Source organism: Orcinus orca, chromosome 2 (genome assembly GCF_937001465.1).
Source record: "Orcinus orca chromosome 2, mOrcOrc1.1, whole genome shotgun sequence".
In the NCBI taxonomy this organism is placed as follows: domain Eukaryota; kingdom Metazoa; phylum Chordata; class Mammalia; order Artiodactyla; family Delphinidae; genus Orcinus; species Orcinus orca.
Genome location: NC_064560.1, coordinates 158,213,741 through 158,240,700, shown reverse-complemented (window position 1 = coordinate 158,240,700; position 26,960 = coordinate 158,213,741). Strand labels below are relative to the sequence as shown.

General features: G+C 37.9%; 1 protein-coding gene and 1 long non-coding RNA gene across 4 annotated transcripts in view; one reads left to right on the top strand and one right to left on the bottom strand.

Moving 5' to 3' along the window:
• Positions 1-6,479: 6,479 nt before the first annotated feature.
• The window catches only part of SLC35F4 (solute carrier family 35 member F4), a 45,052-nt gene continuing 24,571 nt past the window's right edge, over positions 6,480-26,960 (top strand). Inside the window, 3 exon segments of the mRNA XM_033404690.2 lie at positions 6,480-13,373; position 14,107; positions 22,446-22,631. Of these exon segments, the coding sequence (XP_033260581.2) occupies positions 13,155-13,373; position 14,107; positions 22,446-22,631 (406 nt within the window). The 5' untranslated portion in view covers positions 6,480-13,154.
• LOC117196404 (uncharacterized) overlaps positions 22,625-26,960 on the bottom strand; it is a 70,208-nt gene continuing 65,872 nt past the window's right edge. For all 3 annotated transcript variants that reach the window (XR_004476565.2, XR_004476566.2, XR_004476567.2), the window contains one exon: positions 22,625-26,503. This is a non-coding gene — a long non-coding RNA (uncharacterized LOC117196404). The remainder of the gene's footprint in view (positions 26,504-26,960) is intronic.

Genomic DNA, 26,960 nt, shown 5'->3' with positions numbered 1-26,960 from the left:
TGCTCCACAACGGGAGAGGCCACATCAGGAGAGGCCCGCGTACTGCAAAGATAATAATAATAATAATGGCATTATTTCATCTTTTTATGGCTGAATAGTATTCCACTGTATATGTGTACCACTTCTTTATCCATTCCTGTTGATGGACATTTAGGTTGTTTCCATGTCTTGGCTACTGTGAATACTGCTGCAATGAACATTGGGGAACATAAATCTTTTCAAAGTATGGTTTTCTCTGGATATATGCCCAGGAATGAGATTGCTGTATCATATGGTAGTTCTATTTTTAGTTTTTTAAGGAACCTCCATACTGTTCTTCATAGTGGTTGTAACAATTTACATTTTCATCAACTGTATACGAGGGTTTCCTTTTTTCCACACCCTCTCCAACATTTATTGTTTGTAGATTGTTTTGATGATGGCCATTCTGACCCGTGTGATGTGATACCTCACTGTAGTTTTGATTTGCATTTCTCTAATAATTAGCAATGTTGAGCATCTTTTCATGTGCTATTTAGCCATCTGTATGTCTTCCTTGGAGAAATGTCGATTTAGATATTGTGCCCATTTTTTGTTTGGGTTATTTGTTTTTTGATATTGAGCTGCATGAGCTGTTTGTATATTTTGGAGATTAATCCCTTGTCAGTCGCTTCATTTGCAAATATTTTCTCCCATTCTGTGGGTTGTCTTTTCGTTTTATTTATTGTTTCCTTTGCTATGCAAAACCTTTCAAGTTTAATTAGGTCCCTTTTGTTTATTCTTGTTTTTGTTTTCGTTACTCTAGGAGGTGGATCCAAAAAGATATTTCTGCAATTTATGTCAAAGAATGTTCTGCCTATGTTTTTCTCTAAGAGTTTTATAGTATCTGGCCTTACATTTAGGTCTTTGATTCATTTTCAGTTTACTTTTGTGTATACTGTTAGAGAATGTTCTAATTTCATTCTTTTACATGTGGCTGTCCAGTTTTCCCAGCACCACTTATTGAAGAGACTATCTTTTCTCCATTGTATATTCTTGCCTCCTTTGTCATAGATTAGGTGACCACAGGTGCGTGTGTTTAGCTCTGGGCTTTTTATCCTGTACCATTGACCTATATTTCTGTTTTTGTGCCAGTACCATACTGTCTTGATTACTGTAGATTTGTAGTGTAGTCTGAAGTCAGGGAGCCTGATTCCTCCAGCTCCATTTTTCTTCCTCAGGATTGCTTTAGCTATTTGGGGTCTTTTGTGTTTCCATACAAATTAAAAATTTTTTTGTTCTAGTTCTGTGAAAAAATGCCATTGATAATTTGATAGGGAATGCACTGAATCTGTAGATTTCCTTGGGTAGTATAGTCATTTTGATGATATTGATTTTTCCAATCCAAAAGTATGGTATATCTTTCCATCTGTTTGTGTCATCTTCAATTTCTTTCATCAGTGTCTTATAGTTTTCAGACTACAGGTCTCTTGTCTCCTTAGGTAGGTTTATTCCTAGGTATTTTCTTTTTTTTTTTTTTTTTCATTTTTATTGGAGTATAGTTGGTTTACAATGTTGTGTTAGTTTCAGGTGTACAGCAAAGTGAATCAGTTGTACATATACATACATCAACTCTTTTTTAGATTCTTTTTCTAGATTCTTTTCCCATATAGGTACTCAATACTCATTACAGAGTATTGAGTTAATTTCCCTGTGCTATACAGTAGGTCCTTATTAGTTATCTATTTTATATATAGTAGTGTGTATACGTCAATCCCAATCTCCCAATTAATCCCTCCCCCTGACTTTATCCCTGGCAACCATAAGTTTGTTTCTTTACATCTGTGACTCTGTTTCTGTTTTGTAAATAAGTTCATTTGTACCATTTTTTAGGTTCCACATATAAAAGATATCATATGATATTTGTCTTTCTCTGACTTACTTAACTCATTATGACAATCTCTGGGTCAATGCATGTTGTTGCAAATGGCATTATTTCATTCTTTTTTATGGCTAAGTAATATTCCATAGTATATATGTACCACATCTTCTTTATCCATTCCTCTGTCGATGGACATTTACGTTGCTTCCATGTCTCCTAGGTATTTTATTCTTTTTGATGCGATGGTAAACTTGATTGTTTCCTTAATTTCTTTTTCTGATTGTTCATTGTTAGTGTATAAAAATGCAACAGATTTCTGTGTATTAATTTCATATCCTGCAACTTTATCAAATATATTGATGAGCTCTAGTAGTTTTCTGATAGCATCGTTAGGATTTTCTACGTATAGTATCATGTCATTTGCAAACAGTGACAGTTTTACTACTTTTTCAATTTGGATTCCTTTTATTTCTTTTTCTTCTTTGATTTCTGTGGCTAGGACTTCCAAAACTATGTTGAATAATAGTGGTGAGAGTGAACATCCTTGTCTTGTTCCTGATCTTAGAGGAAATGCTTTCAGCTTTTCACCATTTAGTTTGATGTTAGCTGAATGTAGCTTTGTCATATATGGCCTTTATTATATTGAGGTAGGTTCCCTCTATGCCCACTTTCTGGAGTTTTTTTAAAGCATAAATCAGTTTTGAATTTTGTCAAAAGCTCTTTCTGCATCTATTGAGGTGATCATATGGGTTTTGTTCTTCAATTTGTTAATGTGGTGTATCACACTTATTAATTTGTAAATATTGAAAAATCCTTGCATCCCTAGGATAAATCCCACTTGATCGTGATGTAAGATCCTTTTAATGTGTTGTTGGAGTCAGTTTGGTAGTATTTTGTTGACGATTTTTGTGTCTATGCTCATCAGTGATATTGTCCTGAAATTTTTTTGTGTGATATCTTTGGTTTTGGTATCAGGGTGGTGGTGGCCTCATAGAATGAGCTTGGGAGTGTTTCTTCCTCTGCAAGTTTTTGGAATACTTTCAGAATAGGTGTTAACTCTTCTCTAAATGATAGATTTCACCTGTGAAGCCATCTGGTCCTGGGCTTGTGTTTAATCACAGTTTCAATTCCAAGGCTTGTGATTGGTCTGTTTATATTTTCTATTTCTTCCAGGTTCAGTCTTGGAAGCTTGTATCTTTCTAAGAATTTGTCCATTTCTTCTACGTTGTTCATTTCATTGGCATGTAGTTGCTTGTAGTAGTCTCTTATGATCCTTTGTATTTCTGTGGTGTCAGTTGAAACCTCTTTTTCATTTCTAATTTTATTGATTTGAGCTCTCTTCCTTTTTTTCTTGATGAGTCTGGCTAAAGGTTTATCAATTTTGTTTATCTTTTCAAAGAACCAGCTTTTAGTTTCATTGATGTTTCTATTGTTTTGTCTCTATTTCTACTCTGATCTTTATGATTTCCTTCCTTGTACTAACTTTGGGTTTTGTTTGTTTTCCATTCTCTAGTTACTTTATGTATAAAGTTAGGTTGAGATTTTTCTTGTTTCCTGAGGTAAGACTTGCTATAAACTTCCCTCTTACAAATGCCTTTGCTATGTCCCCTAGGTTTTGGATCACTGTGTGTTTGTTTTAATTTCTCTAAAGGTATTTTTTGATTTCTTCTTTGACTTCTTTAGTGATCTGTTGGTTGTTTAGTAACATATTGTTTATCCTCCACGTGTTTGTATTTTTTACAGTTTTTTTCTTGTAGTTGATTTGTAATCTCATAGTGTTGTGGCTGGAAAAGATGCTTGATATGATTGATTTCAATTTTCTTAAATCTACCAAGGCTCATTTTGTGGCATGTGATCAATCCTGGAGAATGTTCCATGTGCACTTGAGAAGAATGTGTATTTTGCTGTTTTAGATGGAACGCTCTCTCTATATTTAAGGCCTGTTTTTCCTTACTGATTTTTTTGTCTGGATGATCTGTCCATTGATGTAGGTGGGGTGTTAAAGTCCCCCATTATTATTGTGTTACTGTTGATTTCTCCTTTTGTGGGACAGCCAGGTCATTTTAAAAGATATTTCTCTTGAAATAAATCAAGAGTGTTAGAGATACAGAGAGTGAATAGTACTTGATAAGTAAAAAATGGTACTGTGCTGGGGGGGTTTCAGCCTTTAAAGAAAAAGGTGGTACAAATTGAAATGGAAAGTTTTTATATTGCTTGTGCATTAACCATCTACCATGCTGCCCCCTTTCAATAATTCTAGGGTGAAATGTTTACCTAAGAAGACTGTAACTGATAAACAAAATTGACAAACTTCTAGGCAGGCTCACCAAGAAGAAAAGAGAGAGGACCCAAATGAACAAAATAAGAAATGAAGATACCATAGAAATACACATAATCATAAGAAATTACTATGAACAGTTATATGCCAACAAATAGACAAACTAGAAGAAATGGACAAGTTTCTAGAAACATACAGCCTGCCAAGACTGAGTCAAGAAGAAATATATAATTTGAGCAGACTGATCAGTAGAAGTGAAAAACATCTATAATGATAAATTTTAAAAACCTCCTGCAAACAGAAGTCCAGGACTCTGCAAACAGAAGTCCAGGACTGGATGGCTTCACTGGGGAAGTCTACCAAACATACAAGGAAGAACTTATATCTATCCTTCTCAAACTATTCCAAAAGGCATTCTATGAAGCCACCATTACTCTGATACCAAAACCAGACAAAGACACCACAAAAGAAGGAAATTACAGGCCAATATCCTTGAAGACCATAGATGCAAAAATCCTCAAGAAAATATTAGCAAAGCAAATCCAACAACACATAAGAAGGACCACACACCATGATCAAGTGGGATTCACTCGGTCACAAGGATGGTTCCACATATGCAAGTCAATCAATGTGATACACCACATCAACAAAAGAAAAGATAAAAAAACACATAGAAAACACATTTGATAACATTCAGCCTCAATTCATAATAAAAACTCTCACCAAAATGGATATAGAGGGAACATATCTCAACATAATAAAGGCTATTTATGACAACCTACAGCCAATATAATATGCTTAATGGTGAAAAGCTGAGTTTTCCTGCTACATTCAGGAAAAAAGACAAGGATGCCCACTCTCATCACTTCTATTCAACATAGTAGTGGAAGTCCCTGTCACAGCAAACCAGAAAAATAAAAGGTATCCAAATTGGAAGGGAAGAGGTAAAATTGTCACTACATGAAGATGACATGATACTATATATAGAAAACCCCAAAGCTACTAGATCTAATAAATGAAATCAGCAAAGTAGCAGGATACAAGATTAACATTCAGAAATTGTTTCCATTTCTTTACACTAACAATGAAATATCAGAAAGGGAATGTAAAAAAACAATTCCTTTTAAAATCACACCAATAAATAAATAAATCAAATACCCAGGAATAAACCTGACCAAGGAGGTGAAAGACTTACATGCTGAGAACTATGAAAAATTAGTAAAGGAAATTCACAGAAATGGCAAGATATCCCATGCTCTTGGATTGGAAGAATTAATATTGCTAAGATGGCAATACTACCCAAAACAATCTACAGATTTAATGTGATCCCTATCAAATTATCCATAATATTTTTCACAGAACTAAAACAAATAATCTAAAAATTTATATGGAACCATAGAAGACCCAGAATTGCCAAAGCAATCCTGAGAGGGAAAATAAAAAGCAGGAGACAGGGCTCCCCTGGTGGTGCAGTGGTTGAGAGTCCACCTGCCGATGCAGGGGACATGGGTTCGTGCCCCAGTCCGGGAAGATCCCACATGCCACGGAGCGGCTGGGCCTGTGTGCCATGGCTGCTGAGCCTGTACATCCAGAGCCTGTGCTCCACAATGGGAGAGGCCACAACAGTGAGAGGCCTGCGTATCCCCCCCGCCAAAAAAAGCAGGAGACATAACTCCCACAGACTTCAGACAATACTACAAAGGTATAGTAATCAAAACAGTGTGGTACTGGTACAAAAACAGACATATAGATCAATGGAACAGAAGAGAAAGCCCAGAAATAAATCCACACACCTACAGTCGATTAATCTTCAACAAAGGATGCAAGGATATAAAATGGGAAAAAGACAATCTCTTCAGCAAGTGGTGCTGGGAAGGTTGGACAGCCCCATGTAAATCAATGAAGTTAGAACACACCCTCATACCATGCACAAAAATAAACTTAAAATGGTTTAAAGACTTAAACATAAGACATGACACCATAAAACTCCTAGAAGAGAGTATAGGCAAAACATTCTCTGACATAAGTCATACCAGTATTTTCTTAGGTCTCCCAAGGGAATAGAAATAAAAATAAACAAATGAGACCTAACCAAACTTACAAGCTCTTGCACAGTAAAGGAAATCATTAAAAAAAAAAAAAAAAAGAAAGAAAGAAAGAAAACACGAAAAGATAATCTATGCAATGGGAGAAAATATTTGCAAATGATGTGACAGATAAGGGATTAATCTCCAAAATATACAAACAGCTCACACAACAACGAAAAAAACCCAATCGAAAAATCGGCAGAAGACCTTAATAGACATATCTCCAAAGACATATATATGGTCATGTGAAAAGATGCTTAACATCACTAGTTATTAGAGAAATGCAAATCAAAACTACAATGAGGTATCACCTCACACTGGTCAGAATGGCCATCATCAAAAAATCTACAAAAAATAAATGCTGGAGAGGGTGTGGAGAAAAGGGAACCCTCTTGCACTGTTGGTGGGAATTGATACAGCTACCATGTAGAACAGTATAGAGGTTCCTTAAAAAAACTAAAAATAGAACTACCATACAATTCAGCAATCCCACACCTGGCATATACCCAGAGAAAACCATAATTCAAAAAGATACATGCACCCAAATGTTCATAGCAGCATTGTTCACAATAAGCAAGATATGGAAACAACCTAAATGTTCATCAACAGAGGAATGGATAAAGAAGATGTGGTACATATATACAATGGAATACAACTCAGCCATAAAAAAGAATGAGATAATGCCATTTGCAGCAACATGGATGCAACTAGTTTATCATACTAAGTGAAATAAGTCAGAAAGAGAAAGACAAATACCATAGGATATCACTTTCATGTGGAATCTAAAATATGGCACAAATGAACCTAACTACAAAACAGAAACAGACTCACAGACATAGAGAACAGACTTGTGGTTGTCGGGGGGGGGGGGGCTGCAGGTGGAGGGAGAGGGATAGACTGGGAGTTTGGGGTTAGTAGATGCAAACTATTACATTTAGAATGGATAAACAACAAGGTCCTACTGTATAGCACAGGGAACTATATCCAATATCCTAGGATAAACCATAATGGAAAAGAATATTAAAAAAAAGAATTATATATATGTATAACTGAGTCACTTTGCCGTACAGCAGAAATCAGCACAACATTGTAAATCAACTATACTTCAATTTAAAAAACTATTAGAACTAATAAATGAATTCAGCAAGGTAGCAGGGTACATGATCAATATACAGAAATCTACTGTATTTCTTTATACTAACCATGAAATATCAGATAGAGAAAGTAAAAAAAAAAAATCTTGTTTAAAATTGCATCAAAAAAAAAAAATACCTAGGAATAAACCTAACCAAGGATGTGAAAGACCTATATGCTGAGAACTATAAAACATTGATAAAGGAAACTGAAGATGATTCAAAGAGATGAAAAGATACCCCCTGCTCTTGGATTGGAAGAATTAATATTATTAAAATAGCCATACTACCCAAAGCAATCTACAGATTTAATGTGATCCCTACCAAATTACCCATGGTATTTTTCACAGAACTAGAACAAATAATCCTAATATTTACACAGAACCACAAAATACCCAGAATTGCTAAAGCAATCCTGAGGAAAAAGAACAAAGCTGGAGGTATAACTCTCCCAGACTTCAGACAATACCACAAAGCTACAGTAATCAAAACCGTGTGGTACTGGCACAAAAACAGATCTATAGATCATGGAACAGAATAGAGAGCTCAGAAATAAACCCACACACCTACTAATCTTCAACAAAGGAGACAAGAACATACAATGGAGAAAAGAGTCTTCAAAAGTGCTGTTGGGAAAACTTGACAGCTTCATGTAAATCAATGAAGTTAGGATGCATCCTCATACTATACACAAAAAAATTCAAAATGGCTTAAAGACCTAAATATAAGACATAGCACCATAAAACTCCATAAAACTCCTAGAAAAGAACATAGGCAAAACATTCTTTGACATAAATTGTAGCAATATTTTCTTAGATCAGTCTCCCAAGGGAAAAGAGATAAAAGTAAAAATAAACAAATGGGACCTAATAAAACTTATAAGCTTTTGCACAGCAAAGGAAACCATAAACAAATGAATAGGCAACCTATGTACTGTGAGAAAATATTTGCAAACTATATGACTGACAAAGGCTTAATTTCCAAGATATATAGACAGCTCATACAACTCAATATCAAAAAAAAAACAACCCAATCAAAAAATGGGCAGAAGACCTAAATAAACTTCTCCAAAGAAGACATCCAGATGGCCAACAGGCACATGAAAAAAAATGTTCAACATTGCTAATTATTAGAAAAATGCAAACCAAAACCACAATGAGGTATCACCTCATATCAATCATAATGGCTATCATCAAAAAGTCTACAAGTAATAAATTCTGGAGAGAGTGTGGAAAAAAGGGAACCCTGTTGGTAGGAATGTAAATTGGTGCAACCACTATGGAAAACAGTCTGGAGGCTCCTTGAAAACTAAGAATAGAGTTACCATATGATCTAGCAATCCCATTCCTGGGTATGTATCTGGAAAAGATAAAACTCTAATTCAAAAAGATACATGCACCCCAATGTTCATTGCAGTGCTATTCACAATAGCCACGACATGGAAGCAATCTAAGTGTCCATCAACAGGGACTTCCCTGGTGGTCCAGTGGTAAAGAATCCGCTTTACAATGCAGGGGATGTGGGTTCAATCCCTGGTCAGGGAACTAAGATCCCACCTGCCATGGGGCAACTAAGCCCGCTTGCCACAACTACTGAGCTTGCATGCCTCAATTAGAGCCCGTATGCTAGAAACTACAGAGCCCATGCACTCTGGAACCTGCACACCACAACTACAGAGCCCACGTGCCCTGGAGCCTGCGTGCCACAGCTAGAGAAGAGAAAACCCACACGCCACAACTAGAGAGACGCCTGTGCACCACAACGAAAGGTCCCACATGCCTCAGTGAAGATCCTGCATGCCGCAGCTAAGACCTGATGCAGCCAAAAATAAAATAAATAATAAATCTTTTTTTAAAAAGGAAATGAATATGGTAGATTTTTAAAAAAATGTCCATTAACAAATGAATGGTAAAAGAAGATGTGGTATATATATGTGTGTGTATACACACACACACACACATACACACAATGGAATATTATTCAGAAATGAAAAGAATGAAATATTGCCATTTTCAGCAACATGGATGGACCTAGAGATTATCATATTAAGTGAAGTCAGGCAGAAAGACAAATATGATATCATTTATATGTGGAATCTAAAAAAATAATAAAAATCAGCTTATTTACAAAACAGAAAGACTCACAGACATAGAAAACAAACTTATGGTTACCAACGTGGAAAAAGGAGGGAAGAGATAAATTAGGAGACTGGAATAACAGATACACACCACTATATATAAAATAGATAAACAACAAAGATTTACTGTATAGCACAGGGAACTATATTCAACATTTTGTAATAACCTATAATGGAGAAGAATCTGAAGCTGTACACCTGAAACTAACATAATATTGTAAATCAACTATAATTAAATTTTTTAAAAAAGAAGAAATTTTGGCAAATTCCATATGGTCTTCTATGGAAATCCAACCAATGCTGATGACAGTATTCCTTTACTAGAAGGAATATTTACTGCCATTGGAAGTCAATGGAATATGAGACAACAAGCTGAAATACAGCTTTTCACATAATCTTTTGTTGAATTATTGATGTTTTCTTTCTTTTTATAAGACAAAATGTCACAGTAATAATTAGGGTTTCCAACCAATTCCAAGTCAAAATTCAGGATTACATTTCTGTCTTTGATGTTTTGTCAGTGATTACAACAGCTTCACAGATATTTAAGAGAAACAAACTAATAAAAGTTTAGCTGAAAATCGTCAAAGGTAGTTTTATGTTTAAAATACAATTTGCAAGAGACTGATTGGAAGAATCATCAATTAAAGAAGCTTAATGCTAGAAGATCACGTGGTCCAACCCCTGATTTTGTGATTATAATCCTATTGTAGAAACATGGATATCAGATGCCTTCTTTGCCCCTCCTACACCTGCCTCTGGCAGTAGAACTCTAGGGACTACAAAACAGACTTTCTTGCTCTCTGGCTTCAATTTAATAACCAATGGGAGTCCCTATAGGATATCAAAGGAAGGGCGTATTATCAGGATCCCCCAGATGAGTGCCTACCTTAATGAAAAGTCATAACTCATGTCAGGCAACCCTCTCCTTCCAGATTTTCCTAATCACTCCCTCCCCTTGTCCTTTCAGGCCCAAGTGCAGTAAGAGCTGTTGCTAAACCCGGGTACTGCCCTACCCGCTCTGGTTTCTCACCCACAGTGGTTCTCAAATTTTAGCTTGCATTGGAATTGCCTGGTGGGCTCCTTAAACCCAGGTTACTAGTTACCCCCATGGCAAAGTTTCTGATTCATATGTCTGAGATGGCTGCTGATAATTTGCATTTTTAACAAGCTCCCAGGTGATGCTAGAAGCACTGCCCTATAGCCCTATATCTTGACCACCTTTTAATAAATTATCCTAATTTGAGTTTGTTATCTCTTCCTTCTGGAACCTTGACTAATATAAATGGCTAAAAAAAAAATTGGTTGAAAATAGACAAAGTTTGTTGTATGATTAAACATGATTTTCAGGTGCTTGTTTGAAAAATCTTTAAATCAAAGAAGAGAAAGCTGTAGGGATTTAGGAAATCATTTTGTCCAATTATTAAATTTCAGAGCAGAAGAAATGCAGACAAAGAGAGGTCAAGTGATTTATCAGCCACTTGGTGTCCTGCTTTTCAGGGAAGTCTTTTCAGGATACTATTCTGCTTCTTATCATATAGCAACTCTTATCCCTCTCACCCCACCTCCCTCTCCCCTCCCCTGGATTGTGTAATTGCCTTCTGTGTTTCCATTATCTCTTTAGGTTTGGGTGCCTGTGGTACATGTGGTGTTTCAGGTAATCACCATAGTTTGGGGCAACTCAGGATAAGATCTGTAGCTGTTTTCAGCATAGGGCTTAGTAGAACCAAATGTTTCATTGATGTTTTGTGCTGATGGGAAATAAGAGTCCATGGCAGGACCCTTGTTTGAATAATAGAGTCTGGTCTATCCATTATCTTTCAAGTCATCTTGCACTCAGTCACACAGAAACTCACCTGACACTTTGCTTCTCTCTCACCTACTTTCCAAAGACGTTTTCCCAATTAATCTTTATCAGCTTGGCTTTTCAAGTTGTTATCTGAGACCCGCACCCCTTGTCCTCCATCTGTTTAGGCATTTGCTTACTCAGCAGCTGTAGTTCTTCTTTGTCCTTTTTGCTTTGAAGTCTCTAAGTGGAAACCCAAGGCACTGTCTGCCCAGCTCCACCCATACTTTCCTGGGAGCTGCAGCCTGTTGCAGTGTTCTCTGGCCACAGAAATTGGACCAGGAATCAGTAAAATACAGAAGTTCTTTCTTCAAGATTTTTTGACTATGGACAGCTAGATTTTTCCCAGGAGGCTAAAGCTATGAGATTGGAAACACTGGGGCTTTGAACAACCAGGTTTTCTGCTGAGGAAGGCAGGTGGCAGCCAAGTGAGGAGAAATGAATCTGGCATCCAGCAGTGAGAAATGGGGGTGCTGTTCAGCTACACCATGCCCTGGGTTCCAGCTGCTCCTGAGGATTAGGAACATCCCTGGCCATCCTACCCTTTGATTGCTAAACTCATAAAAACTCCTCATTTTTGCTAAACCAGTTCAGTTTGGATTTCTATTTCATGAAGTCAAACATTGTGATTGATAAAATAGAACAAATGGTCATTTCTGTTTACCTGGTTATTATTAGTAATAACAGTATACATTTCTTGAGTATGTTCTATGGACCATTTAATCCATACAGCACTCCTCAGATGCGGGTAGAACAGGAGAGAAAACTGGGGCTGAGAGAGATTACATGGCCATCTTCTGTCTCAATGTTGTGCAACTATACATGGCTGAGCCAGATTCCTACCAGGTATCCCCAGATTTAAACAACCTGTGTTCTTAACCATAATGTTCTCTCTGAATCTCAATTATACCAAAGTTCCTTTTCAAGTAACAGGCAAGGATAGAAGGATGGGATTTTCAGTGCTCTTTTGTACTCAGAATTCAGGATCTTAGAGTTGAGCTTCTTACCATTAAGTTTCATAGCATACTTTCCAACTCGAGTATGTGCTCTACAATTTTCTCTGACTCAGCATAAAATTCTGCCTGGCAAAGTCCTGCTCATCCTTCAAAGCCCCATAGAACCTTTCCTACTCCAGGCTGAATAAACCACTCACTCCCTTTCTTCCTGCTCTCCTGTTCACATTATAGTTAACGGGTTACATGTCTGACTCCAATACTATGTCGAGAGTTCCATGAAGTCATGGACCATGTATTCATCATTTGTCTAACTCCTATTCCTTACACAATACCTGCCTTAGAATAGGTGCTTAATAACTACTTGTTGAGTTAAATTGATTTGGGAAGCATGCAGAGCCTAACCAGTGCAGATGAAGAAACTATATTCTTATGCCTGGACAATTATGAAAAATGGCACAAGGTGGCCCAAACACAATGGCTCAGGTGAGCAGATGTCTTTACAAGGGGCCGGGGACCATCTAGTGTGACTAATGGGAGACTGACTTCCAATCCTTCACTCCTAATGCAGTTTATCCTCAATACCTGTCAAAGTCTGAACACTGTTCACTAACTGAATTTGAAATACCCAGGCACTCACTGTGGCATATAAAATACAATATAAATATGATTTATTTATGATCCTTGACTGTATCCCAGGTGACATTCTGAATATTTTTGTCGGCGCTGGCTTTATTTTAATTGATAGTACAAGACCATATAGCATGGGCCAGTGTCTTCATTTCCAGGACCTGAGATGACTGTTTCATGGACCAAGCTCTGAACATGCCTCTGGGCCTGGCTCTGAGTTTAAATTTGCCTTTTTAGGACAACGGTTTAAATGCCTCCAGTGGCTCAGCTATTCTCGGGTCTCTTCCATGAATCAGCAAGTGGGAGGCAGCTGGCAGCTGGCAATGAGATTTGAGCTATATTGCATAAGGACCAGGAGGTAGAGAAGCCAGGACATAACACCGCAGTGAAAATGAGGAAGAAAGAGAAATCACTGGTTTGGCTTACAAATTCAACACTTGCTATCTACATGTGATTTACCAACTTTTTAGTAACTATGGCCAATATTTTATCTCAACCCCATCTCAACTTGGTACTCAAACCATTTTTGGACTTCCTCCTTTCCACCTACAACTGCTGAGTAATCACAAAATGCCACAAGAAGGCACACCTCATGTAAACATAAATTATACAAGAGACCTGAAAGATAAATTAAAAATTACTCTTGGAGTTATCTGAGTGTCACCCCTCTTGAAGAACATGAATAAATGAGAGTTCCCTGAATTTTAGACAGCCTCTTTTAATTGAATTTAAAATATTCAATTAGAAATATAACTGTGAGGCACAGGATGGCAGAGTAGAAAGACCTTGAGCTCTTCTCCTCTCACAGGCACACCAAAATCACAGTTATTAACAGAACAGCCATCAATGAAAAAAAACAGGATGTACCAGAAAAAATATTCTGCAACTAAAAATATAAAGAAGGAACCACAATGAGACAGCAGGAGGGGCAGAGTAGCAATATAGACAAATCCCATACTGCCAGGTGGGCAATCCACGAACAGGAGGATAATTACAGCTGCAGAGGTTCTCCCAAAGGAGTGAGAGGTCTGAGCCCCACTTCAGGCTCCCCAGCCCAGGGGTGCTGTACTGGGAAGACAAGCCCCCAGAGCATTTGGCTTTGAAGGCCACAGGGCTTATTTTGGGAGTCCCAGAGGGCTGGGGGAAATAGAGACTTTATTCTTAAGGGGCTCACACAAAGTCTCACATGCTCTGGAACCCAGGGTAGAAGCAGTAATTTGGTAGGACCTTGGGTCAGACCTACCTTCTGAGCTCTAGAGAGTCTCCTGGAGAGGCAGGAGATAACTCCAATTCACCCTGGGGACATAGCCTCCCGGCAGTTATTTTGGAGAGCTCCTTCTACCACATGGTAACACCATTCTGGAATCTTCCTTCTAGATTATTACCACAGCACCCAGTCCCACTGCAGCCCAACAGTCTGCAGGCACCAGTACTGAGATGCCTCAGGGCAAACAGTTAACTGGACACTGACACAACTCCACCTACCAGCAGACAAGCTGCCTTAAGACCCCCTGGGTCCACAGCCGCCTCTGGACATGGCCCTCCTCACCAGAGGGCCCAGGATCTGTCCCCACACACCAGTGCACAGGCAATAGACCCAAGACCCCCAGGGCCTCCAGCCAGAGACCATGTGGGGCCCAGGCCCCACCCACCAGGAGCCTGTCCTAGCCTCAGACCCAGCTGAACCCACCAGCAGGCAGACACCAGCCACAAAAAAAACAGCAACATCCCAGTCTATGGACTAGGCCTGCCGTGGAACTGGCTGAGCCTGGTCCCTGCCCACTAGGAGGCCAACACAAGCTTCAAGATACCAGCCCCTGCAGCCAACCATGTCAGGAACCAGCCCACCTACCAGAGATCTGACACCTGCTCTGGGACCCCTAGGCCCTGCAACCAGACCCCAGGACATGGCTCTGTCCACCAGTAGGCCGGCACAAGCCCCAGGACCTGGCTTCATTCACCAGTAGGTGGGCAACAGCCCCAGGTTCTCCTGGATCCTGACTCTGCCCACCAGTAACACAGCACTAGCCCTGGAACCTCCAGGGTTCTGCAGTCAGCTGCCTCATGATCAGACCCCACCAACCAGCAGCTGACAGCCTCTGCACAAGGCAGGTCCTGGCAACCAACCATACCAGGGCCAAATAAACCTACCAGACCACTGGTGTAGTCAGCTCACCACAACAGAAATACCCACACAGTCCTCATAGAAGGAACCCCTAGAGCACATAGCTCTGGTGACAAGAGGTGAGTGTGCTATTGGGATTCATAGGATGTCTCCTACAGAAGGCCACTTCTCCAAAGTCAGGAAATATGAACAACTTACCAGGGGGTACATAAAAATAAAAATAGCAAGTTAGGCAAAATGAGGTGACAGAGGAACATATTCCAAATGAAGGAACAAGATAAAACTCCAGAAGAAGAACTAAGTGAAGTGGAGACAGGCAATCTACCTGAGAAAGAGTTCAGGATAGTGATCATAAAGATGATCAACAAATTGGGAGAAGAATGGATGCACAGAGTGAGAAGTTAGAAGTTTTTAACAAAGAGTTAGAAAACATTAAAGAGTAAATATAAAGAGATGAAGAATACAATAACTGAAATGAAAAAATACACTAGAAGGAATCAACAGTAGACTAAATGATACAGAGGAACAGAACAACGAGCTGGAAGACAGAGTAGTGGAAATCACTTATGCTGAACAGAAAAAAGAATAAAAAGAAATGAGGACAATTTAGAGACCTCTGGGACAACATCAAGTGCACTAATGTTTGCATTATAGGTGTCCAAAAAGGAGAAGAGAGAGAGAAAGGGGTTGAGAGCATAGTTGAAGAGATAATAGCTGAAAACCTCCCTAACTTGGGAAAGGAAACAGACATTCAAATCCAGGAAGTACAGAGAGTACCATACAAGATTAGCCCAAAGAGGAACACACCAAGACATATTGTAAATAAAATGGCAAAAACTGAAGATAGAGAATATTAAAAGCTTCAAGAGAAAAGCAACATTTTATGTACAAGGGAACTCATGCAAGGTTATCAGCTGACTTTTCAGCAGAAACTCTGCAAGCCAGAAGGGTGTGGCACAATATTTTTAAAGTGATGAAAGTGAAAAACCTACAACCAAGAATACTCTACCCAGCAAGATTCTCGGTTCAGATTTGATGGAGAGATCAAAAGCTTCACAGACAAGCAAAAGCTAAAAGAGTTCACCACCAAACCAGCTTTAAAAGAAATGTTAAAGGAATTGCTCTAAGCAAAAAAGGACACAGTGAGAAACATGAAAATCATATGAGGAGAAAGCTCATCAGTAAAGGCAAATCCACAGTAAAGGTAGGAAATCATCCCCTCACAAAGCCAGTAGGAAGGTTAAAAGACAAAAGTAAAATCATCTATATTCACAATAAGCAATAATTGTGAGGGGAGGAGAGTAAAATGCAGGGTTGTTGGAATGCATTTGAAATTAAGAAATCAGCAACTTAAAACAATCATGCATATATATAGATTGCTATATAAAAACCTCATGGTAACCACAAACCAAAAATCTATAATAGATACACACACAAAAAAGAAAAAGATAACACTAAAGATAGTCATCAAATCACAAGAGATGAGAAAGAAGAATAAAGGAATTTAAAAAAAAAAAGACCTACAAAAACAACCCAGAAACAATTAACAAAATGGCAGTAAGAACATACATATAAATAATTACTTTAAATGTAAATGGACTAAATGCTCCAATCAAAAGATATAGAGAAAAGAAATGAGAAAAAAATGATTACATGGAGACTAAACAACATGCTACTAAAAAACCAATGGGTCAATGAGGAAATCAAAAAGAAAATTAAAAAATATCTTGAGACACATGACAATGTAAACAAAACCATACAAAATCTATGGGATGCAGCAAAAGCAGTTCTTAGAGGGAAGTTAATAGCAATACAGGCCTTCCTCAAAAAAAAACAAGAAAAATCTCAAATAAACAACCTAACCTACCACCTAAAAGAATCAGAAAAACAAGAACAAACAAAACCTAAATTCAGCAGAAGAAAGTTAATAATAAAGATCAGGGAGGAAATAAATAAAATAGGGATTTTTTTAAAAAATAGAAAAAAATCAATAAAACCAAGAGCTGGTTCTTTGAAAGGGTGAAGAAATTGACAAACCTGTGGCCAGGCTTACCAAGAAGAAAAGAGAGAGAACCAAAATAAGCAAAATAAGAAATGAAAAAGGAAAAGTCTCAACCGCAGAAATACAAAAAACAATAAGAGAATACTATGAACAATTATATGCCAACAAATTTGACAACCTAGAAGAAATGGACAAACTTCTAGAAACATAGAGCCCACCAAAACTGAATCAAGAAGAAATAGATAATTTGAACAGACCAATCACTAGCAGTGAAATAGAATCCGTAATAATAAAAAAAACTCCCTGCAAACAAAAGTCCAGGACCAGATGGCTTCACAGGCGAATTCTACCAAACATACAAAGAACTTATATTTACCAATTCTTCTCAAACTCTTCCGAAAGACTGAAGAGAAGGGAACATTCCCCAAAACATTCTATGAAGCCATGATCATCCTGATATCAAAAGCAGACAAAGATACCACCAAGAAAGAAAATTACAGGACAATATCTTTGATGAATACAGATGCAAAAATTCTGAACAAAATATTAGCAAACTGAATCCAAAAACACATAAAAAAAATCATACACCATGACCAAGTGGGATTTATACCAAGTTCACAAGGATGGTTCAACATACACAAATCAATCAATGTAATACACCACATTAACAAAAGAAAATTAAGAAACCACATGACCATCTCAATAGATGCAGAAAAAGCACTTGAAAAAATTCAACATCGATTCATGATAAAAACTCTTACCAAAGTGGGTATACAGGGGACATATCTCAACATAATAAAAGCTATTTATGACAAACCCACAGCCAATACACTACTCAACAGTGAAAAGCTGAAAGTCTTTGCACTAAAATCTGGAACAAGACAAGGATGCCCACTCTCACAGCTTCTGTTTAACATAGTATTGGAAGCCCTAGCCACAGCAGTCAAACAAGAAAACAAATAAAAGTATCCAGATTGGAAGGGAAGAGGTAAAATTGTCACTACATGAAGATGACATGATACTATATAAAGAAAACCCGAAGGACCCACACAAAAACTACTAGATCTGATAACTGAATTAAGCAAAGTAGCAGGATACAAGATTAACATTCAGAAATTGGTTGCATTTCTTTACACTAACAATGAAAATCAGAAAGAGAATGTAAAAAAAAAAGAACAATTCCTTTTAAAATCGCACACACAAAAAAACCTAGGAGAAAAACTGACCAAGGAGGTGAAAGACTTAAATGCTGAGAACTATGAAACATTAGCAAAGGAAATTAAAGAGGGTTCAAAGAAATGGAAAGATATCCCATACTCTTGGATTGGATGAATTAATATTATTAAAATGGCAATATTACCCAAAACAATCTACAGATTTAATGCAATCCCTATCAAATTATCCATAACATTTTTCACAGAACTAGAATAATCTGAAAATTTATATGGAACCATAAAAGACCCAGAATTGCCAAAGCAATCCTGAGGGGGAAAATAAAAAGCAGGAGGCATAACTCCCTCAGACTTCAGACAATACTACAAAGGTATAGTAATCAAAACAGTGTGGTATTGGTACAAAAACAGACATATAGATCAATGGAACAGAATAGAAATAAATCCACACACCTACGGTCAATTAATCTTCAACAAAGTAGGCAAGAATATAAAATGGGAAAAAGACAATCTCCAGCAAGTGGTTCTGGGAAAGTTGAACAGCCTCATGTAAATCAATGAAGTTAGAACACACCCTCACACCATGCACAAAAATAAACCTAAAATGGTTTAAAGACTTAAACATAAGACATGACACCATAAAACGCCTAGAAGAGAGCATAGGCAAAACATTCTCTGACATAAATTGTACCAATGTTTTGTTAGGTTAGTCTCCCAAGGCAATAGAAATAAAAATAAACAAGTGGAACCTAACCAAACTTACAAGCTCTTGCACAGTAAAGGAAATCATAAAAAAAAAAACTAAAACAAAAACAAAAACAAAACACAAAAAGATAACCTATGGAATGGAGAAAATATTTGCAAATGATGTGACAGATAAGGGATTAATCTCCAAAATATATAAACAGCTCACACAACTCAACAATAAAAAAAAATCCAATCGAAAAATCGGCAGAAGAACTTAATAGACATTTCTCCAAAGAAGACATACAGATGGCCAATAGGCACATGAAAATATGCTCAACATCACTAATTATTGGAGAAATGCAAATCAAAACTACAATGAGGTACCACCTCACACTGGTCAGAATGGCCATCATTAAAAAGTCTACAAATAACAAATGCTGGAGAGGGTGTGGAGAAAGGGGAACCCTTCTACACTGTTGGTGGGAATGTAAGTTGGTTCAGCCACTATGAAAAATGGTAGGGAGGTTCCTCAGAAAACCAAAAATAGAACTACCATATGATCCAGCAATCTCATTCCTGGGCATATAACTGGACAAAACTATAATTCAACAAGATATATTCACCTCTGTGTTTCTAGCAGCATTATTCACAATAGCCAAAACTTGGAGACAACTTAAATGTCCATCTACAGCTGAATAGATAAAGAAGAAGTGGTACATATATACAATGGGATACTACTCAGCCACAAAAAAAGAACAAAATAATGCCATTTGCAGCAACATGGACGTGACTAGAGGTTATCACACTAAGTAAAGTAAGTCAGAAAGAGAAAAAGAAATACCATATGATATCACTTATATGCAGAATCTAAAATGTGACACAAATGAACCTATCTACAAAACAGAAACAGACTCACAGGCAGAGGTCAGACTTGTGGTTGCCAAGCGGAGGGGGAGAGGGATGGACTGGGAGTTTGGAGTTGGTAGATGCAAACTATTACAGACTATTGCATTTAGAATGGACAAACTACAAGGTCCTACTGTATAGCACAGGGAACTATATCCAGTCTCCTGGGGTAAACCATAATGGAAAAGAATATTTTTAAAAAAAGAATGTATATATGTGTATAACTGAGTCACTTTGCTGTACAGCAGAGACTGGCACAAACTGTAAATCAGCAATATTTCAATTTTAAAAAGTATTATTAAAAAAAAAAAAAAGACATACAGTGGCTGAATGGATCCAAAACCAAGACCTACAAGAAACTCACTTCATATCCAAAGACATAAACAGATTGAAAGTGAGAGATGGAAAAAGGTATTCCATACCAATGGAAATCAAAAGAAAGCCAGGGTAGCAATACTTTTATCAGACAAAACAGAGTTAAAATAGAGTTAAAGTAGAGACTGTTACAAGAGACAAAAAAGGACACTACATAATGATCAAGGGATCAATCTAATAAGATATAACAATTGTAAATATACATGCACCCAACACAGGGGCACCTAAATACATAAAAACAAATATTAACAGACATAAATGGACAAATCAACAATAACATAATACTAATAGGGGACTTTAACACCCCACTTACATCAATGGACAGATCATTCAGACAGAAAATCAACAAGGAAACACTGGCCTGAAGTGACACATTAGACCAGATGAAATTAACAGATACATATAGAGAGAGAACATTCGTCCAAAAGCAGCAGAATACACATTCTTGTCAAGTGCACATGGAACATTCTCCAGGATAGATCACATGCTAGGCCACAAAATCAAGCCTTGGTATATTTAAGAAAATTAAAATTATATCACCATCTTTTCTAACAACAACACTATGAGACTCGAATTCAACTACAAGAAAAAAACTGCAAAAAACACTGACATGAAGAGGTAAACAATATGCTACTAAACAACCAATGATCACTAAAGAGATCAAATAGGAAATAAAACAATACCTGGAGACAAATGAAACAAAAACACAATGACTCAAAATCTATGGGACTCGGCAAAAGAAGTTCTAAGAAAAAAGTTTATAGCTATACAAGCTTACCTCAGGAAAAGAAAACATTTCGAATAAACGATCTAATTTTACACCTAAAGGAGCTAGAAAGCAAAGAACAAACAAAACCTGTTAGTAGAAGGAAATAAATCATAAAGACCAGAGCAGAAATAAATGAAATAAAGGCTAAAAAAACTTGAAAAGATCAATGGAACTAAGAGCTATTTCTTTGAAAAGATAAACAAAATTGATAAACCTTTAGCCAGACTCATCAAGAAAAAGAGAGGGTCCAAATCAATAAACTCAGAAATGAAAAAGGAGAAGTTACAATGGACACGGCAGAAATACAAAGGATCATAGCTGCTATGAGCAACTATATGCAAATAAAATGGAAAACCTAGAAGAAATTCATAATTATGTACAATCTCCCAAGTCTAAACCAAGAAGAAATAGAAAATATAAACAGACTAATTACCAGTAATGAAACTGAATCAGTAATAAAAAAAAATCTCCCAGTAAACAAAAGTCCAGGACCAGGTGGCTTCACAGGCGAATTCTACCAAACATTTAGAGAACGATTAACACCTATCTTTCTTAAATTATTCAAAAAAATTTGCAGAGGCAGGAACACTTCCAAACTCATTCTGTGATGTCAGCATCACCCTGATACCAAAGCCAGACAAAGATATAACAAGAAAAGAAAACTGCAGGCCAATATCACAGATGCAAAAACGTAGATGCAAAAGTCCTCAACAAAATATTAGCAAACCAAATCCAACAACACATCAAAAGGATCATACACCATGATCAAGTGGGATTTATCCCAGGGATGCAAGCGTTTTTCAATATCTGCAAATCAATCAATGTGATACACCATATTAACAAATTGAAAACCATATGATCATCTCAATAGATGCAGAAGAAGCTTCCAACAAAATTCAACACCCGTTTATGATAAAAACTCTCCAGAAAGTAGGGAACTTACCTCAACATAATAAAGGGCATATATGACAAACCCACAGATAACATCATTCTCAACAGTGAAAAAGCTGAAAGCATTCCACTCTCAGTACTTTTATTCAACATATTGGAAGTCCTAGCCAGAGCAGAGAGACACAACCAAGTTGGATTTTAGTGATCAATCTAATGGAAAAGTGTATAGTGGATTTAATAGGAGACCCTGTTGGCAGTCTTACCAGTTAGGAATTCAACAGTCAGCCTTACGAAGAAAAGGGAGGAAGCAGCGTATCATCACTTTGCTTTCCTTGAGGTAAACTACTTGACTGTGATAACAGTTCTAATTCAGAACAGATATGTCAACCCAAACACCATTTTCTAACGTTCATTTCCAGTTAATGGATTTATCTAAAAAGACCCTTTGTCTTAGGGACACAGACCTTGCCAACATAGCATTCTCTTTTTAGGACCCCCTTTTTTAAAATTAGAAATGAACTCAATGAATGTTCCATATATTTTACAGCCAAGGCATTTAAAAATCTGTTTTCCTTCAGGAAATTCTCAAACTGGTATGAACTCTTTCTTCCCAGGTACCTCCAGATCATCAGTTACTCGATGTAAACCGGGAGCCAACTGCCCCAGTTCACACAGTAGCATCAGCAGACAGCTGTCCCCTCTGTCTGTCACCGAAGAATCTTCTGCTCCTGTTCTTGAACTTCAGAGTCGAGGATCCTCTGGAGTTTGTGGACACAGAGCCGAGAGGCAGAACAGATCAGGTATGCGGGTAACCTCCTCTTAAATAACAGTACGTTTGGTAAGCTTCTAGCCAGCAATGAAAGATCTCACCCTTGGCACAGAATGTAGAGATGTTACATGGACTCTCAGGAGTGCATGTGGGGAAAGTTTATCAAGTGGGAGGAGAAGGAAGAAAGGAAATGTGCAGATATAATCCACTAATGATGTACGGTGTACAGTGTAGCAGAGAAATAATACCAAAACCTATAATTGGAGGGTTTAACATATGGTTAAACAGTGACTTCTAATGAAGTTTATAAGGAAACTAGTTTTCTCATCTTCAAGATGTGAGAAGCCAGCATCTTTTACCTCAATCCTGGGATTTAGTATTAGCACACTGTACCCATTCTGAGAAGAATAAAAGTACCAGAAAAATCACAGACTCTGCTCTTGTCTTTATCAGGACTGCCAGTCCTTGGAGCTCTTCTAGTTTTCCCAATTTTACACCTCCTTCATTTCAGTTGTCTCCCTGATCAGCATTTACTATTAAATCAAGACCTTTGGCATTTCCTCACGACTGCCTGACCACTTACCAGCTCCTGGGTTACTTGGTTACTGGAATTGCTAGATAAATTACCTTAATATATCCATGGGTTTCCCAGCAAACTTATCATTTTAAAATGCAGCTGGGTCCATTAGGCTGCTGCCCAATACTGTTACATTTTGGTGGTGGACATCGTACTGCCTTCCCCAGAGATGCTCTCAAGCTCTGAGTCCATACTCACTTGCTCTCATCATATGACCACACTTCTACTTTCCTGAAAAGACTAAAACAGTTGTGTGCTAAGAGATGCTTTCCTCTCTGCCTCAAAGTGTCTCTGTTCTCTTGTTTGCTAATTTGCTAATTACCATCATTGTGGGGACCACCTTTGATTTTTGTGTTTGCTACCATCCTGATGTTGACTCCTTCTGCATCCATGATCACCTTCTCTCCATCTCTTCCACCTACATTTTCAATCTCTCCTTCTCCATTTATTCTTCAGCTTGGCCAGCAACATATTAAAATCTCTTGCATCCTTAAAATCAATAGTGACAACGCAAAAACAACAAAATACTCTATTCAAAATTAGTGGGTAGTGAAAAAAAACCTGAAAAAAAAAACCCTCAAACTTTGAGAACACTAGCTTTAAAAAATAAACAGAAGAGAGGGCTTCCCTGGTAGCACAGTGGTTGGGAGTCCGCCTGCCAATGCAGGGGATATGGGTTCGTGCTCCGGTCCTGGAAGATCCCACATGCCGCGGAGCAGCTGAACCCGTGAGCCATGGCCGCTGAGCCTGCGCGTCCGGAGCCTGTGCTCTGCAATGGGAGAGGCCGCAAGAGTGAGAGGCCCGTGTACCGCAAAAAAAAAAAAAAAAAACAGAAGAGAAATGGTAATTCAGGGGACTCAGGTAAACAAAGGTATAGAAGAAGTGTGAAAGCCTCTTGTAGGGTCCTACTTATCTGATAAGAGGTTTTATACGAGAAAAGATTTTTTCAAAAAACGACAATATTTTAAAATGGAATCTCAGCAACTATGGACCCCAAGGCTAAAACTCTTTTTTTAAAAGTGAAGAAAATCACATCTTAAATCTTCAGAAAGTTTTAATTGGCTTTAATAAGTTACAGTAATATTCTTATCATCCCAGTTATCTTCAGAACAGTATGTTCCAGTGAACTAAATATGGTTAATAAATTTGCCCTACCTATCATATACAGATTACAAATCTTAAAAACTGTACCGTTAAAGACCACGTGGGGCATGATTTACTCTTTCTGTAATGATTCAGAAGACATTTGGGGATATTCCTAGACACCAAAAAGAAAAGAAAAAAGGAGAATAATCTGAAGAGCAGCTCACCATTCTTTCATGAACGTTATGGTACTTAACCTCAAAATGAAGCCCATGAGATACATATTATCGCCGTTTGACAGAGAACCTAAGATGGAATTAAACATATACTCAGCGCCATCCAATGGCAGGACTAGGACTTTCACTCATGTTTCCAAATTCCAGTGGCCTCTACCATCAATTTGTATGACTCCAATCAAGGTTCATAGAAGCGGATGGAATTCCTGGTAAATCAATTTTAATGATATATACAAAACAATAAATCTAAGCAGGACTCTAGAAAATCATGCTTAAAATGGTCAGAAAAATAAAAGAACTCTGGAGAGCCAATCTTTCTATGGTATCTGTAGATAGTAAAAGAATTGTCAACAATTCAATTTAGTTAGCAGAAGAAAGAATGAGTCAATACTAGGTGGGGATTTAGGTGACTGTTGGTGTCATCAAAAATATTCTCCATGCTCTGACGGTGGTACAGATGCAGTCTTCAAAGAAGGTGACCGTGAAGGCAGATATCAACTCAAAGGGATACTTAAAATCTTTGTAGAATCGTTCCTCCTTTATAAACTATTCCCTGAGAATAATGTGATCTGAAGTGTAGTAGAGTACACCTATCTCTTAATATCACTTCTATCAAACCTCATGCAAGACTGCCATTCCTGCCAGGAAACAGAACTTTTTCTCCAAACCATTTCTGAAACTTCCAGTGCTTAAACAGGGAGCTCAAGCCTGAAACCTAGACAGAATCAATATTCAGAATAAAAAGTTTAGACCTTGGAGTCATACTGTCTTAGGCTCAACCTTGAACAACCTTTAATACAACTCTCAGTTTTTTCATCTGTAAAATGGGAATAATACCTACTTAATTGGGTAGGCTCGTGTTCCCTTCCCAGCCTTCCAACACCAGAGTCTCTTATTCCACCCTCTTACACAGTTTTGTTTTTTCCCTTTACTCTCTGTGTAAGCCACATGGTCATAGAGGGAATTTGCAGAACTGTTATGAAGTATAGTCTGTACACAGCCGAGGGAGCTGGCTAACATACTTACTGACTCATCTCAATGTCACTGCATCATGGGAGCTTCTCCTAATCATTATGCCCGCCTCCTCTTAACAAGTGCTTCTCCTCTGCTTCCATGTGGCCTTGTATCTGCCATACTTGGCCCTTATCATACTGTATTAGATGTGTTCTCTGGCCTTTGTCTAGATTATGAGCTCAAGTCTTTCTTGTTTGAACCCCTGGAACCCGACTGTCTAACTCCTGGTAGTCTCCATAGGACTTTGTTGAATAAATAAATAAAAGAATACCAGTTTTCATCTTCTGGAGGCCTAGGCTCTGAGAACTCTGTTTATGAGACTTGGAAGTCATGTAGTAATTGCTGCATTCATCCTTACTTGGTTTATATTCTGCAGTGAAGAATTCACTTTCAAATCTTGCTACCCACTTTCCCCAAATAATTATATCAGGAAGCCTTAGCTGGATGAAAGCTTTACCCCAGTGGGGCAGTCCCACCTGGGTCATTAAGCAGTGCGCACACATTCAGCAGGAGAGCCAGCAGGTTCTGGAGAGGAAAAGTGAGAAACCATCCACTCTCACTTGCTATCTGTGGGCTGCACCACTTTCTTAACCCCAGGATAAGCCTTACGCTTAAAGGAGGTCCCTGGAGACACAACAGAATCTTGCAGACAATTCTGCCTCCTTTCCCCCAGGATTCTACTATCTGGGGACTCAGGGTGACCACTGCTCCCATTAAATTTCCTGACAGGTACATAAATTCATTGTGTTGAACTTGTTTTCTCTATCAGGGGAGAAGGCTTTTATGATTGTCACTTTCAGAGAGCTTTGACTATTTTAGTGTGAAAAAATGCTACTAAATTTTCTTAGTAAATGTAAAAATACAAAGCAGAACTCACCGTGCTCCCAGAAACATATTAAGTCGTAATTTGCTCCGAGATGGAAGGTAATTTTGTGCAGTCCAGACTTGCTCTGTTTTGGGGACACATCCTTTTCAACTTAATAGTCATCTTTGCTGCAGTTAAAAAAAAAAAAAAGCAACTCAGTGGAATATAACAACAAATACTTATTTCTTGTTCACATTTCATGTCAGCAGACACAGGGTTCTGTTCATTCTCCCACATAGACCCAAAGAGCAGCTTCTTTTGGGGATTCTCCATTCTAGTGGCAGAAAGGAAGAGCTAGAGAGGTAGTGGGACCCTGTGATGCCTCTTGAAGCTTCTGCTGAGAGGTGGCATACCACACATCTGTTTACGTTTGATTAGACAAAGCAGGTTACGTTTTGGCCAAGGCCAAAGCCTTTGGAGCTGAAATGTGTAATGCTCTCACCAGGAAGTGGGGAGGGTACACCCAGGAACAGAGAGCATCCACCAAGTCCATGAGCATCGTCATAGCCTGGATAGGGGTCCAGATACACACTGTACCTTACAGAGCAGAGACTCCAGATTCCAGACAGAAAATGAGCTAGAGTT